The 16,178-nt window shown below is 41.7% G+C and overlaps 1 protein-coding gene across 8 annotated transcripts in view; it reads left to right on the forward strand.

Annotated features, from left to right (window-relative positions):
• cep350 (centrosomal protein 350) overlaps positions 1–16,178 on the forward strand; it is a 90,625-nt gene that overhangs the window by 53,311 nt on the left and 21,136 nt on the right. For 7 of the 8 annotated variants that reach the window (XM_048251876.1, XM_048251878.1, XM_048251880.1 and 4 more), the window contains 5 exons: positions 4,056–4,219; positions 5,532–5,654; positions 12,114–12,217; positions 12,556–12,677; positions 12,781–12,980. In XM_048251876.1, coding sequence (XP_048107833.1) covers positions 4,056–4,219; positions 5,532–5,654; positions 12,114–12,217; positions 12,556–12,677; positions 12,781–12,980 — 713 coding nt within the window. The remainder of the gene's footprint in view (positions 1–4,055; positions 4,220–5,531; positions 5,655–12,113; positions 12,218–12,555; positions 12,678–12,780; positions 12,981–16,178) is intronic. The other variant, XM_048251879.1, reaches the window with a different exon arrangement.

Raw genomic sequence — 16,178 nt, forward strand, 5'->3', positions numbered from 1 at the left:
GGTACAAGCCCCTCCTCCGCCCACCGTTTGGCAAATCGGATCACTCTTCTATCCTGCTCCTTCCAGCTTACAAGCAGAAACTGAAACAGAGCCCACCCACTGTCAAAACCATTTGCTGTTGGTCTGAGGAATCAGACAGTGCACTGCAAGGCTGCTTTGAATGCACTGATTGGGACATGTTCCGTGATGCATCAAATGGGGATATAGATGAATACACAGACAGTCACAGGATTCATACAGAAGTGTGTAGAAGATATTGTTCCAACAAAAACAGTCAAAATGTATCCAAATCAAAAACCATGGATAAATAGCCAAGTAAAATCTGCTCTCAGAGCTCGGGATTGTGCGTTTGCCTCTGGAAACAAGGAGCTGGAGAAAAAAGCCAGATATGACCTGTGGAAAACAATCAAAGCAGCAAAAAGAGAATATAGGCACAAGATTGAGGAACAGCTGGAAGGGAATGATTCAAGGAATATGTGGCAGGGACTGCACATGATTTCTGATCTGAAGGGGAAGAAATCCAACATCCAAGTCTCTCACCCCTCACTTGCAGATGAGCTGAACCAGTTCTATACACGTTTTGAGGTTAACATCAAACCTCCAGTAAGAGCCCCCTCCATTTCTCACCTCTCTGACCCAGACCTAATGCTCACAGTGGCTGATGTGCAGAAATCTTTCAAGCAAGTCAACATTCGGAAAGCAGCAGGACCTGATGGGATTCCAGGCCGTGTAATCAAAGTGTGTTCAGAGCAACTGGCTGATGTGTTTACAGACATCTTCAACTTCTCCCTGTCCATATGTGTTGTACCAAGCAGCTTTAAGTCATCTATTATTGTTCCAGTGCCTAAGAAAAAACAAATCACCAACTTGAACGACTGGCGACCTGTGGCCCTCACCCCCATCGTGAGTAAATGTTTTGAAAGGCTTGTGAAGAACATCATCTGCAAAATGATTCCCGTGATGTTTGACCGTCACCAGTTTGCCTACAGACAGAATAGATCTACTGATGATGCCATCACCAGCGCACTGCATACCTCCCTGACACACCTGGAGAAAAAAGACACTTATGTAAGGATGCTGTTTGTAGACTACAGCTCGGCCTTTAACACCATTGTCCCCAATATACTTTCGACGGCAAGCTCAGGAGTCTAGGAATGCTGGCGGCCTATGTAGCTGGATACTGGACGAAAACAGGTGGTGAGAATGGGCTCCATCACATCCTCCTCCTTGACCATCAGCACGGGAGCTCCGCAAGGTTGTGTTCTGAGCCCTCTCCTCTACTCCTTGTATACGCATGACTGTGTGGCTATACACAACACCAACACCATCATCAAGTTTGCAGATGACACCACTGTAATCGGTTTAATCACAAACAATGACGAAACAGCCTACAGAAACGAAATCAACAACCTTATGAATTGGTGTAAAGGAAACAACTTGTCTCTGAAGGTGTCCAAGACAAAGGAATTGATAGTTAACTTCAGGCGGAAAGAACAACAGTGTGAAGCCATTAACATCAATGGTGAGACAGTGGAGAGGGTGAGAGACTTTAAGTTCTTGGGCGTTACCATCTCAGAAGACCTCACCTGGGACAGTCACACTCAGCACACTGTAAAAAAAGGCCATTAACGTCTGTACCACCTCAGACGATTGAGAAAGTTTGGTATGCGACCCAAGATCCTAAGGTCTTTTTACAGAGGCACCATTGAGAGCATCTTGACTGGGACCATAACCGCATGGTATGGGAACTGCTCTCAATACAATAGGAAAGCACTTCAGAGAGTTGTGCGTACAGCACAGACCATATGCGACTGTGACCTACCCTCCATACTGGAGTTATTTGAGGGAAGATGCATTAGGAAGGCAAAAAAAATCTTGAATGATCCTAGTCATCCCAACCATGAACTATTTGAGCTATTACCATCTGGCAAACAATATAGAAGCTTGAAAGCTCGTACCACCAGACTCCGAAGTAGTTTCTTTCACCAAGCAATTAGATTGCTGAACTCATGCTGAAGACAAGGCACCTTTTTTTTTTCCTACACACACACACACCCTTTCATTTATTTATTTTTTGAGGAGAAAAAAAAACACAACGAATTTTACTCTATTATAAACCTATAATGAGATGTAATAAAAGAAATCTAGAATCTTATGGCAAAAAACGAATGTCATTTAATAACAGAAGCGTTATGTCATAAACGTTTATGACTTGTTTATGACACGTTCATGACAGTGACATGTCACTTTTATGTCGATACTGTCAAGTAACGACAGGTGGCAGTCCAGGATAAGAAATGGAGCAGTAGCGTTATGTCATAAATGTTTATGACTTGTTTATGACATGTTCATGACAGTGTCATGTCATTTTTATGTTGATACTGTCAAGTAGAGTGTAACCGCCTTTTCTATCCAGTAGGTGGCAGTCCAGGATAAGAAATGGAGCAGTTCAAGTTTGAGGAGAAAAACTAAACAGTAGGAAAACGAGACAAAGAAACGTGCAAACGGAAATGTAATGTGTGAAGTTATTGGAATGGAAATAAATGTCTTCTGTGTGCGCTCCTGCACACTCGCATATTCTTAGGCCTACTCCCGCACCTACTGCGCCCCTGACATCTTTTTTTTTTGTTTTAAAAAAGAAAATGACTTGTGCAATTAATAGACATTGCATTAAGTTAAATAAATATGCAAACAAAATATATACCAGAACCATAACTATAAACATCAATTAGGCTAACAAACTGCGATACTTTTGCAGGTAGGCTAGTGAAACTTACATTGGATAGGCTATGGTCACTTAGAGTGAAATGGTTATGATGTTTGATGGGCCATAATTGCTATGTGGTAAGTGAAACTAGTTCATCCTAATAAAACATATTTTCAAAGTTTTGTTTTTTGATAATTCATGTCAAAGAAGTGGAAGAAAATGTGACTGACTACAATATAATGTTTTATAATTATAATATTTTAAGTGCATCTTCGATTGCATTACATGCAGAATGCATATGAACATTTATATTCCACTCTTTTAATAGGTGTGCTCTTTTTGTTTCTAGCATAAACTATTGTGTAGATATCATACAGATTACAGAATTTGACCATGCTAGTATGATTGCGTGTTAAAAGCAGCATTTGCATTGTTTGGACCCTCGCTGTAGGTTTCAAGTAGTTAGTTGACCAGGTTATGATCCTTGAAGGTCCTAGACATCATTTCTGGGTCACAACCTTTTACAAAATTCCATGTCTGTAAAACCCCTTTTGCCCCCTGGGTATCAGCATAAAACCAAGCAACAGCCTACCAACAAAAAATCCACTTACATTGAACATTATAGTATCTCATTGTCCCCTCATTGTCTCCACATTTACCATAAATATACTATAAAAAGTACATGTATGATTCTTTTCCCAGAAAAAATCAGCTGTGTAAAGACCAACACTACAGACGTGGATATCAAATGACAAGTTTTGGTTACTTGTCTTTGCTGACAACTGTTAGTTAAAGCAGCACTGTATACCTTTATATAACAAATTCAAAGGCATTTCAATGGTAAACAAACTTGTAATGGGGAGAATCGTGCACCTAGCATAGCTGGCAGGCCGGAAAACCATCCTTGCAATTTGACGGTGACTGAAACATCTTGCTAGAATCGTGAAACATTATCCGGTCAGTAGATATAGCTTTCTGGAGATTGTCTTTGCCTGTTGCTAGTCCTTCAGCTCCAAAACTAATGTGCATACACTGTGTGCAGGGGGTAGGGCCCAAGCTGTGAGAAGTGTTTACAACAGCAAGGTAAAATATAAATATTCCGTGACTAGGGGGAGCTCTAGAGTCGCCAAAATACCCAAAACTATTAAATGCTACATGCAAACAATTATTTTAGCGTTTTATCCAATACAGTTTGTTTTGCGATGTGTGTTTTCCGAGTGAAGTATGGACACAGTGTGTTTCTATTACAAAGCTGAATACACTTGTGTGGACGAAAAGCTTTAAAGTTTTAAAATGTTTTAAAATGAAAATGGAATGTTGATGATGTCTCATTCTCTGTCTCTCCTAGGTGGGCTGCAGTGTGCTCCAGGTGCTTTACAACAGCGCATGGCAGCAGAACTCATGTACTTGGATTCTATTGAGGAGTCTATACGACAGCTAAGTGATGTTGAACGTATACGTGGGGTTTCCCTGGCACAACAGGAGGCCTTGTCCCTAGCTCATGTCCTCAAGGTGAATGGCAGTTTATGCATGCAAGTGAATTGAAATCACTAGCATTGTCGTGGGTGTTGTTGTTGGTGTGTGTGTGTATGTGTATTTCTTAAACTATGATTAAAATCCTCAGGTGACCCTGAGAGCTCAACGCACTGCAATTTGATTAATTTCGCACAGTGGCAGCACAGACTTCTTTAAGGGCAGAGGTGAAAAAAAAAAAAGGGCTATATCACGACATGGGGTCCCAACGTTATGTGTCAAGCATGAGCCTCTGTGCCCCATCGGGACAGAATATAAGAGGTTCCGTTGGCATGCCCCCCCAGAGAAAATGTTGATAAATAACCCCTTAAATTACTTCTGGTGGGTTTTGTGGAAAGAAATGGACAGATTGAGATTTACAAATCTGACATAACCATCAACATATTTCAGAAATCTTGCTGTGAAAAAAGATGGCAATTACAAAGCATGATTATCACAAGTTCACCAAGCTCCCGATCTCATTCCACAAGCCTACAGTGCTCTCTCGCGGCTGTAGACGGTAATGTTTCATGTAGGGTTCATGTCAATTCATACTGACTAACATTTAAAAAAATGTTAAATTACCACTATATATATTTTGATATATAAGTCGTACCTGACTATAAGTGACCAGCCACACTATGAAAAAAAGTGTGACTTATAGTCCGGAAAATACAGTACTTTAGTTGAGAAGACTCATTTAAAAGCCTTTGCCATTTATCTTCAGTAGTTGTGCAATACAAGAACTATACAGTATGACTAACAGTGCCCTGAATAAGAGAGAGTTAGTGAAGTGAGTGGTGAAAGGTATCACCTCTCTTCGCTTTTTTTGACCAACAGACAACAGGTTCCTGGTACAATCAGAATTCTTTGAACCTAGGTGCTATCTAGTGAACAGTGGCCGGTTGCACAAAGCACCTTGTTTTTTTTTGCTTAAGTATGACCCTTAAGGCTTAATTTCTCCTTAGGTAAGGAATTTACTTAAGGGTGCTGCACAGAAAACCTTAAATGGTTTCCTTAGTTAAGGAAAAACGTTAAGTGATTACTGCGTTGAAATGGATTTTCCAGGACGAAAATTCTGTAGTTTCCACGGAGATTGTTCAACAGCTGTAAACTAGCTGGATTGCAGGCGATGCCATTGGTTAACCCACCGAACACAGTAAAGCTTAATGATCTTATCATTCATCTTACCTTAATAATATTTGCGGAAATTATCCAGGTAGCAAGTAAAGCATGCTGGGACACATTGTTATAATATTGTGTATATCTAGAGCATGTAATATCTTATTCCATGATTTTTTTTTGTCTTCAGTCCCAGCAACAAGCTCATGAACAGGACTTTCACCAACTTAAAGTGAAAGCCGAGCAAGATTTTGAATCGCAGATAGAAGTGGAAAATGCACAGCAGAGAGAAACACAGGTTTGTTATCCTCAGGTTAGTCATATCATAATGTCATGTATAAAGTCAGGCTCTTAACTTAATACTCTTAAACCTAATACGCTCTTGAATGGGCTGTTTACACTGGCAGGCCTTGATGCACAGTTCAGATTTTTTGCTTATATCTGATCTTTTGACTGCCCGTTTAGGTCTACATTTCAAAGTGGCCCATATCAGATATCTGTGTTTACATGGTTCACTTATTTGCTTCACTTGAGATAACCCGCACGCTCACAAGAGGGTAACTGAAATGAAAGCAAACATACAGAAGGCAGTACAAATGCACAAAATAACACAAGCTTCAGCTTTCATTATTAGGCTATTTCAGAGGCTAGTTGTTAAAGGAACTGTATGTAAGATTGTGGCCAAAACTGGTACTACAATCACTTTCAATTTCAACAATTACTGTAGGGCGATGTATCCCCTCCCCCTCCCCTCTGACTAGCAGAGCTGGCAACCCGGATGCCAAAACACTACTGACTTTGTGATTAGTAGATAGGTGGAGGGTGGCGCATCAGGCCAAAACACAACATGACAACATCAACATCAGTTGAGGGCTGCAACTTCACTTTTTAAATGACAATATCCTGGCTGGACTACTGTTGTCAGTGATATAAGTATTTGAAATGAACATGATTTCTTAATGTCTAGTGACATATCAGGGCCATTTTATGATTGAAATACATTTCTTACATAGTTTCCTTTAACTTGAAGTCTGCAAAATGGGCTACCGGTTCCGGTGGGGAGTCATTTTTGCAGCTTTTCCATTTCTGTTTTCATTTTAATTTCACCATTCTGCCAGTTTTGCACGTGAAAGCAAGATTATGTAAATGCAAAAAGGTAAAAGATTGTGGGCATTTTCAATGATTCAAGTAAGTTCAAAATGACGGAATATCGGAAGGTTACTTAACGAAACTGTGGTTCTTTGAGAATACCACAGAAGCACCTATTGCACTATGTCTGTCTATAGACAGACCAATCGCAGTCCAGCGTTACCTATATTCAGCTGCGCAACCCTCTTTGCTCATTCAGTGGCATGCGTTCTCCCGTGCACTTATGCAAAACGGCATATTGGTGAGATACCTCAACTCATATTCTCAGAAAACTACAGTTACGTTAAGTAACCTTCCGTTCTCTTTCGAACATTCGTTCAGTATCTTACTATGGGAAGATGTGGACAACTCCCGTATTGCATGCCTTCCAAAGCAAAAAGAGTCCGATATGACTAGCTTTGAGGGTTCATTTCACTCGTCTGCAATCCCCGCACTACGCACTGTATGCGCCAGGGTCAGTGCTGTCACATCCAGCCTATAATAACGAATGAATGTGTCGGGGTTTGTCCAGCAGTCTGTTGCACATACATCTTGAACAGAAATCCCTCGGAAAAATGCCCAAGAAGAGCCCAAGCCCCGAGTAGAATGTACTCTCTAGGGGCTGAACGCCCCTGGCTTGTGAGAGACATGCTGCGTTAAGACGGGCTTCCCTGTGTGAGGAGGAGCCCACGACACGAAAAGCTGGTCGCTGTTCCTAATATTTCTCGTTCTGTCTACGTACATTTTCAGTGCACAAGCAATATAGCCTCCGCTCTTCTGATGAGGAAAAAAAAGGGTGAAAAGATTGAAGCTCTATGGCTTTGCCAACGTATGAATGCCTTTAGAATGAATGCGGGGTTCAGTCTCAACGTTACCGCTGTCAGACCCTCATTAAACTTGCACGTCGGGTGAATCAAAAATGCCTGCATTTCGCTCACTGTCTTTGCTGAGACTAAAGCCAATAGCAAAGTCGTCTTCAACGTGTTTCATATCAACGCTATCCAAAGGCTCGAAAGGGGCTTCTGAGAGAGCTTTCATGACCATGGTCAGGTACCATGGCGGCATTGTAGGCTTCGGTGGAAGATGAAAATGGCGTACACCTTTACACCTGAACCAAAGATAGTAAGTCTCTGTGGAGAGGTAGAGGCCAGGGTTCTCCGGCTAACATCTGGCTGATCTCCGCTAACCACAGCCTCCTGGGCCAATTCGGGGCTGCTAACAGGAGAGATAGTCTGTGCTCTCTTACTCTGGCGAGTGTCGGAGAACTTAGGCTGAGTGGTGGGAATGCGTAAAGGTGAAGGTGAAGAGATCTACGGTAGCCTTGCCGTACTTCTCCCAGATCTAATTGACAACTTGCATCTGTCGTGACTACCTTTCTCTCATACACAACTCCCAGGGGAGAGCCCGTTCTGAGTGTTTCTCCACCAGTTGAGTGCTGTGAGGCACACCAGTCATATTTTCACTATGCGTCTGAGATGCCTCCGGGGGCATAATCGCAGGGATGCCACTCACCTTTGTGTTGCAGCGCACAGGAGATAAGTCGTCCAGAAAAGCAGATATTCTGAGTCCCGACTGTCTGAGGGAAGTCAGTGCTGCTTCTATAACTTTGGTAAATGTAAAGGGGGCTAGACTTAACCCGTAGGGGACTGAGAAGTATTTGTAAACCCTTCCTGTGAAAATACGGCCTTTGCGGTCAATACTTACATGCAGCTAGGACTCACTGAGGTGAATATCACGCCGCAAGTAGTGTATTCCGCTTACTAGTGGATTTCATTGAAAGTGAAAATAGACGGGTTGATCAGCTGCGTTCTGAAGAATGCTTGATTCAAGTTCAGTGTGTGTGGCGCACAGTTTCTCAGCAGAAGCTATGAAACGGTAAAGGTCAACAAATTGATTTAAAAAGACATCATGAATGACGTTTTTCTTTCTTTCCCCCTCGTTTTGGCTTTGCATCGGGTACACTGTCAGGATTTCCTGATAATGAATCTTGTGATGCTGATATTGAATTTTAATTTCTGCGCGTGTAAGCTGTGCTTGAAGTTAGCTGTGACAGATTAGCCTAACCATACAGGTATTCAAAGCCTGTCTACCTTAGGCCTACTACATTGTTTAGTTAACACCTTGTCATTTTGCGTTTGTCCAGCCGTTCACCTCTGTGAACCTTGCGCCCCTTGTCTAAAACATATTTCAGGATGCCATCTCACCATGAGAAAATGTAACGTTATGGTGACGGTGCGAGATCAAAGCTTTGGCATACTTAGTAAACGTCTTGCACTTAATATTGAGCTGAGTATTTAGTGGAAATAGCCTACTGTAGCATTGTGCTGATAGATAAAAAGTCGCCAATTTAAAGGCGCAGTCCGCATTTTAACCATAGCTCTCCATTTAGTGTGTGCGCTTGTAAAACTAGTGTTGTAGCCGCTTAGCCTACATAATCCTGGTGCAGTAGCTTAAAACAGAGCCTACCATTTATTTTAGGAGGAGAGGTGTAGGACCTACAGTGTTACTTTGGGAGGAGAGGAATCAATGTAATTTGATTATCTTTGGAACTGAAATATCAACAACCTTCAAGTTGCAACCTCTTCAATCAGCATCAAAATATCAGTAGGCCTATCACATGATTCGATATTTTGTACATAGGCCCAGAGGACTGTTAGGGGGCAGGCTATATATTATCATCAAGTAGGAGTATAGTAAATAATTTAGTCAACATTTTAACTCAATGTTGGTTTAAGTTATAAATAAAACATGTTATAAATGGAAAGAAATCCATGGTTCTGCGTCACTGTTGGCAAAATGATCATGATGGCCTATATATATCAGCCATATTTGGTGCGAGCTGAACATGCCAATATGCAGATATGCGTCGCGCAGATCGCATGTAGTGAACCAGTCCCCGGGATGTATTGAACGAAACAGAGTGCTGTACGTGAGCATTCTGAACGTACATTTTCTGAAGTGTTTGTTCAAAACTCTTAAGTCAAGAATCGGCCGTAGCTCCTGCCCTTCTTTGTTACAAGAACTAGAGCTAGGCGGGCAGGACGTTTCTGTGTGGAGAAAAGTCCCTTCTTCGTCCTCCTCTTGGTCATCACGGAGGATGTTGGAAATCATGTCTTCAACCTCCTCCTCCTCTATGTCGGCTGCAGCTGCACTGACGTCCTCCACCAGTCTCAAATTGGTGGCAGTTGAGTGGTCTTTTCAACGTTTTCCCCCGCCTGGGAGTGGCCGTTAAGAGGAGGGTCGCCCCTTGCAGGTAGCTGCAACATGGGGGCGACGTTCCAGAACTTTGGTGGACATGCCTCGGCAGTGGTCGCAACTGTCTGGATACGCTAGCGACGCCTGGGCATGTTTAGTGCCCATACACACAATGCACATAACATGTGGATCTCTTCCTAAAATAATGTCTCTGCAGGCGGCGAGGCATGGATGTGATTAAACATCCTTAACCTGTTCTGCCGTTCCACTGGTGGAGGCAGCCATATCTACAGAGCACATAAAGGTTCTTCTCTTCGTCTAATTAGGGCCCAAGCACCGAAGGGCGCAAGGCCCTATTTGTTTTTGTATGGATTAATATTATTATACTAACTTTGTCTCAGAGCGTTTTCCTTTTTTGAGGTGGTTAAGATGGGTGAAAAGTCTTGAAAATTGGCACACACATTAGGTGTCACGCAAAGCAGTTAGGTACAAGAGCTTGGCCCCGAGCGTGGCCCAGGGACTCAGTAGCGCCCCCTTAGGTGATTGAGGCAGCGGTTGGCACATACTTTCAGCTAGACGCATCAAATTTGGTAGGTGTGTGTATCTCCCCAAGATGAACAACTTTCGTATGTACAATGCATTAGCCACGCTCAACAGGAAGTGAGGTATTTGGGATTTTGTGCGGACTAAAATGTGATGAATTGTGATGCCAAAAGAGGTTCTTCCCATCGGTGAAAACGCATGAAATTTGGCACACACGTCAAGAGGTACCATGAATACACAGGGGAAAAGCCTTGGCACTGGGCTTGGCCCAAGAACTCCACAGCGCCCCCTTATGTCACTGTGACTTGTGGTTGGCATATAGTTTTAGATACACACACCAAATTTGGTGGGTGTGTGTAACTCCCAAAAACAATCAACTGTTGTATTAACATGCCATTAGCCACGCCCACAGGAAGTGAGGTAATTGGGATTTTGTGCATTGTGGACATGATTAACATACTCCTCCTAGATGGTTGATCCGATTCATGTGAAAGTTGGTATACTGTACATGATGCCAATATGCTTCTAAATTGTGAAGCTTTTTTTTATATATATTGTAATTTGACGAAATGGCAAAACTCTGAATTTTAATACTCTTCCACATAAACAATACATGTGTCTTAATTCACCATGTATGGCTTGAAATGTTTTAAATTTCACAGGTCTTTGAATACCATGGGAGTGATGATATTGACATTCCCATAATGCATATTTGGCATAGTGCCACCACCTGGCAACAGAAAGAATGGCAATTACACTAATGTCACATGATCAATTTTAACATACTCCTCCTAGACGGTTTGTCAGATTCATGTGAAATTTGGCAAATATGATGCCAAGATGTTGCTGATGTTAAATTGCGAAGGGATTTTTGATATGTTGTAATATGTCATGATTTGAATATCTCACCACATAAACAGGAAATGTGTTATAAAGTCACAGTGCATTGAATGAATGGTCTGAAACTTCTCAGGTTAATAGATATTATGATTATGATGATATTCAGACACCCAATGGGCCTGCCTGGTATAGTGCCACTACCTGGCCAAGTAGGAAATGTGCCAGAAATGGACAATGCCTTAAGTGACTGATCTGAAACTTTATAAAATATTGGATATCATTATTGTGATGATATTCACACATATAATTCATATGCCTAGCATAGCGCCACCATCTGGCCAAACAGGAAATATGCCAGAAATGCTCTATGCTTTGAATGAAAGGTCTGAAACTTCTCAGGTTAATAGATATTATAATAATGATGATATCCAGAGACCCTATGGGCCTGCCTGGGATAGCGCCACCATCTGGCCAAGCAGGAAAATGTGCCAGAAATTAGTAATGCCTATATTGGTTGATCTGAAACTTTGCAAATATTGGATATCATAATTGTGATTATGCCCACTTCCCATAGTGAGATACCGAACAAATGTTCGAAAGAGAACCAATCTGTCCCTCTACATGATAGTTGCATTGGCACATATCCGATGCATATCTGATTTATTTCCACATATGCATGAGGCCTGAAAACGAATATCAGAATCCATTTGCTTTTTTCCTGTTTAGACGTTCAGGATTCACATCACCTCATGTCACATATGAGCAAAAAATCGGAATTGGGTCACATTTAACTGATGGAGTAAATGTAGCCTTAGAGTGAATAAAAAATGTCAGGAAAGGACTGGACAAGGAGTTTTAGATGTATCTGAAGCTTCATACTCTAGCAAGAAACAGCTAGCCTTTGTGGTTGACTAAATAAAGTTGTCTCTGAATACCCTACACATACAGTTTTATTGTTCGTTCTTGTGGTCTCTACCTCATTGTTCATACATGGGTGCAGCATGGTATGTACAGTTTCTTTTTCTGCATGTTTTGTGTTCATTTGGAATATTTCCCCCACTTTCAGATAGCCAGCAGGCTGAGTATTCAGGCACCCACCATCACATCCCACTGTGACGAGCCTCAGTACACTTTTCTAATGCAGACCCCAACATCCTCCAGAACTGTCAGGTAACTGTGACTATACCTCAATTTCTAGTTTCTCTGCTTCTAAGTCGGTTATTACAAAGCAACATTTTAAAGTGGTGTGAACCTATTGCAGTGGTTAGGATCGGGCTCATGCCCTGATTAAGGTTCAGGAAGGGTTGATGCTTTGGGAAATGAGACCTGTCAGGTGTCTTTGACAGGGATGTGATTCCTGGGGATTGATCCGGAATTACTGGCGAGGCCCTTGGTTTATATTGTGCCTGCACCATAATTTAATTGAACCTTTTGAAATGGTGACACACATCTTGCTAGAAACATGTATTTCCCATAGAGTTTAATCAGCTACTTATATTTTCCAACAGTGGCAGTGGCGCTCATATGAGCGCTTCTTTGTTATCATTTGAGGAAAGAAGGGGCGTTTTGGAGGAGGCCCAGGACAATGCAACTCCCAGTGACAGCATTCCCTCCCCTCACGATGACAAAGGTATTTGATAACAAAGGACCATGATATACCCTCAAATGTAGGTAAAATGTCAAAATGACTGTTATAAACTCATAATGACAAATAATTTTCACTTTCAAAACAGATAGCATGTCAGTGGCCACAGAGTACTCTCTGAAGTTTGATGAGTCTATGACTGAAGATGAGATAGAGGAGCGATCATTCCGATCGCTGCTACCCTCAGAGTCTCATCGCCGAGGTACCCTGGAGAAGAAGCAGAGCCGACATGAAGAGTCAGAAGAAGAGCCTGCACAGGACCTGGCTATATCTCTGGATTCTTCCAAGGTTTAGACTTGGTTCTCATTGCTCAAATCCAGTGTCTTTTAACCAACACAGCCAGACCTGCCAACCTGTACGCATTTTCACGTCAAAGTACACCGGTACTATTTGTCACTTAACATTTTCCCAAAAACGAGCAGACATCCCACTTCTCCGAGAAACTGAACAGTATGTGAATTAGAATCTCTTGCAAATCGATTTTATGCAAGAGTGAGATGGCGAGAGAAAGTGACAAGACATTGTTAGAGAGTTTATTGTCATCTCAAAAAATAAATATATATACAGGTGCTGGTCATATAATTAGTATATCATGAAAAAAGTTGATTTATTTCAGTAATTCCATTCAAAAAGTGAAACTTGTATAATGTATACATTCATTCCACACAGACCGAAATATTTCAAGTGATTATATCGTTTAATGTTGATGATTATAACTGACATAATGAAAACCCCAAATTCAGTATCTCAGAAAATAAGAATATTGTGAAAAGGTTCAATATTTAAGACAATACTGGTGCCACACTCTAATCAGCTAATTAACTCAAAACACCTGCAAAGGCCTTTAAATGGTCTCTCAGTCTAGTTCTGTAGGCTACACAATCATGGGGAAGACTGCTACCTTGACAGTTGTCCAGAAGACGACCATTGACACCTTGCACAAGGAGGGCAAGAAACAAAAGGTCATTGCTAAAGAGGCTGGCTGTCCACAGAGCTCTGTGTCCAAGCACATTGATAGAGGCGAAGGGAAGGAAAAGATGTGGTTGAAAAAAGTGTACAAGCAATAGGGATAACCGCACCCTGGAGAGAATTGTGAAACAAAACCCATTCTAAAATGTGGGGGAGATTCACAAAGAGTGGACTGCTTTTGGCATCATACTCTGAAAAGCCATTTTTAAACAGCAAAATCTGGAGAACTATCTCACCTGTAGCCTCCACATTTTCTACAGTCAATATCTGTTACTAATAGCATCCAGACATGGAATGTCAGGGGTGTGGCTCCAGTAGAACCTAGAATGGTGGGTACTTACATCTTCCAAAATTTGGCTTGGCAAAATAAAATGACACATTTGAAGAGTTGTTGAGCCCCCAGTTTTTCAGATAGATTTTACAGTAAGCATCTCTGGTACCAGGTTAAACCAAAGTCCTTTTAGGCAAGTCCCTCCACTCGGCGGCCATATACCAACGTTTTATGGGCACTCATCGGGCACAGTCTTTGGGTCGAACTGCTTGGCGGCGTTAAGGCTTCACGACACCAATCTTGCTCCAGCGGCGAGATCACAACACATGATTGGCACGATGTCTTCACAACAGACCATATGATTGGCTCAATGTATTCACATGTCGACGTTTTGCCGAGGAAGGGGTGGGATATGTGTAGACAACGGCCATATTGGCGTGACAAACTAGCCCCATGCATTTCTATAGAGTATTTTTTGAGTGCTGTGTCTCTACATTAGAAAGTCTCTTGTTAAACACTGTACAAAATGTGGTCTCAGATGATTAGTTTCACAGATATTAAAGGAGAATTCCGGTGTGATATTGACCTAAAGTGTATTGAAACATGATACCGAAAGTGTGAGCGTATGTCTCATAGCCCATCTCGCTTGTCCCCTGCACTCCAAAATCTGGCTAGTTAGCCGATGCTACCAACAGCTTTTTCAATAGTGGTGCTTCGCATCGGGCTAGCCATGCAAATAAATCACTGTTTTACACCCATTTACGAGGCTCAATGTATCTCCACACTTCATTGGTAGACTTCGAGGGCCCTGACATTTAAAAGCGAGACATTGAGAACTTTGAAAAAGCACTGGTAGTTTACTTACAAGGCGATTTATACAGACAGTATCTTCACGAAGTTTAAGCGTTTGCAGCCATCTTGAATTTAGTCCGCGATAAATTCGAACAGCGAGTAAGAATGAACAGGTATGATAAGGGATCAGATTCCAAAAATAATTCAGTGGAAATGCATGGATTCCAGTTGCTGCTACTGGAAGAAACTGGAATCCATGCATTTCCACTGAATTATTTTTGGAATCTGATCCCTTATCATACCTGTTCATTCTTACTCGTTGCTCGACTTATCGTGACTAAATTCAAGATGGCTGCAAATGAGAGCTATCCCGATGCCGAAGCACCACTACTGAAAAAGCTGTTGGTAGCATCGGCTAACTAGCGCCAGATTTTGGAGTGCAGGGGACAAGTCGAGATGGGCTATGAGACATACGTTCACACTCGGTATCATGTTTCAATACACTTTAGGTCAATATCACACCAGAATTCTCCTTTAAGGCTCAAAAATGGAAAAAAAAACCCCACATCATCGCCCAACTTCAGAGCCATATTCCAAAAAACAACAGGTATCAGGTCCAAACTTACTTTTTTTGAATAATCAAAGTCTTGTTAAAATCATATAAAACACTTGAGAGGGTGTTCAGCCTCATTTTGTCACACTTAGATTTGAAGGTGTTTTCACAGCAGGACACAGCAGCCATTTGACAATGGGCCAATCCCAAAGTCCGGACTCACAGACTTTGGTGCTGTCCTAATCCTATTCTTACCTATCTGAGCCCATGTGATCTCACACATTCACTCACTTAGCACCTGAGATCAATTAAGTGTGTGAATCTGGGAAATTTACTTAAGAGGCTGTAGAAATCTTCAGCTGTGAGCTTGGAAAGTCCATCACACATTTTTATCATGTGGGTGCATACAAAATAAAACCAGTTTGGTTTGGTGCCCTTTCATGGCACTGACTTCTCTGCTGGCTCATGGACTAAAATAAAAATATACAACATATCCACATCAGTCCCTATCAACACAAGTGTTTTTCATAGATCAGGCTTTGGCTCTTAGACAGATTGCCATTTTATATTGAGCTACTGTAAAAAATTCAGTTTGCCTTTTCAGGAACACAATTGATCGAATTTAGATAGAATTTAGATTTAGATATCCAACATTAAAGATGGGTCAGCTATCCAAAATGTAGCCTAGGCCTAACTTGCATTTTTTTGGCTGCATATATGAAGGCTGACGAGCAATTTCTTTCTCTGGCTTGAGATGGTACTTACTCAAACTTTCTTCAAGGTTGGCAGGTCTGAATAACACTTTTCCCGGTTTATCAAAGGGTTTGGACCCCTAACTGTATTCTGACCAGCGGTCAGTGTGAGCAGTGACACTGCTGTGCCTGCTGTGATTTTATAATAT

This window comes from Alosa alosa, chromosome 9 (assembly GCF_017589495.1).
Source record: "Alosa alosa isolate M-15738 ecotype Scorff River chromosome 9, AALO_Geno_1.1, whole genome shotgun sequence".
In the NCBI taxonomy this organism is placed as follows: Eukaryota; Metazoa; Chordata; class Actinopteri; order Clupeiformes; family Clupeidae; genus Alosa; species Alosa alosa.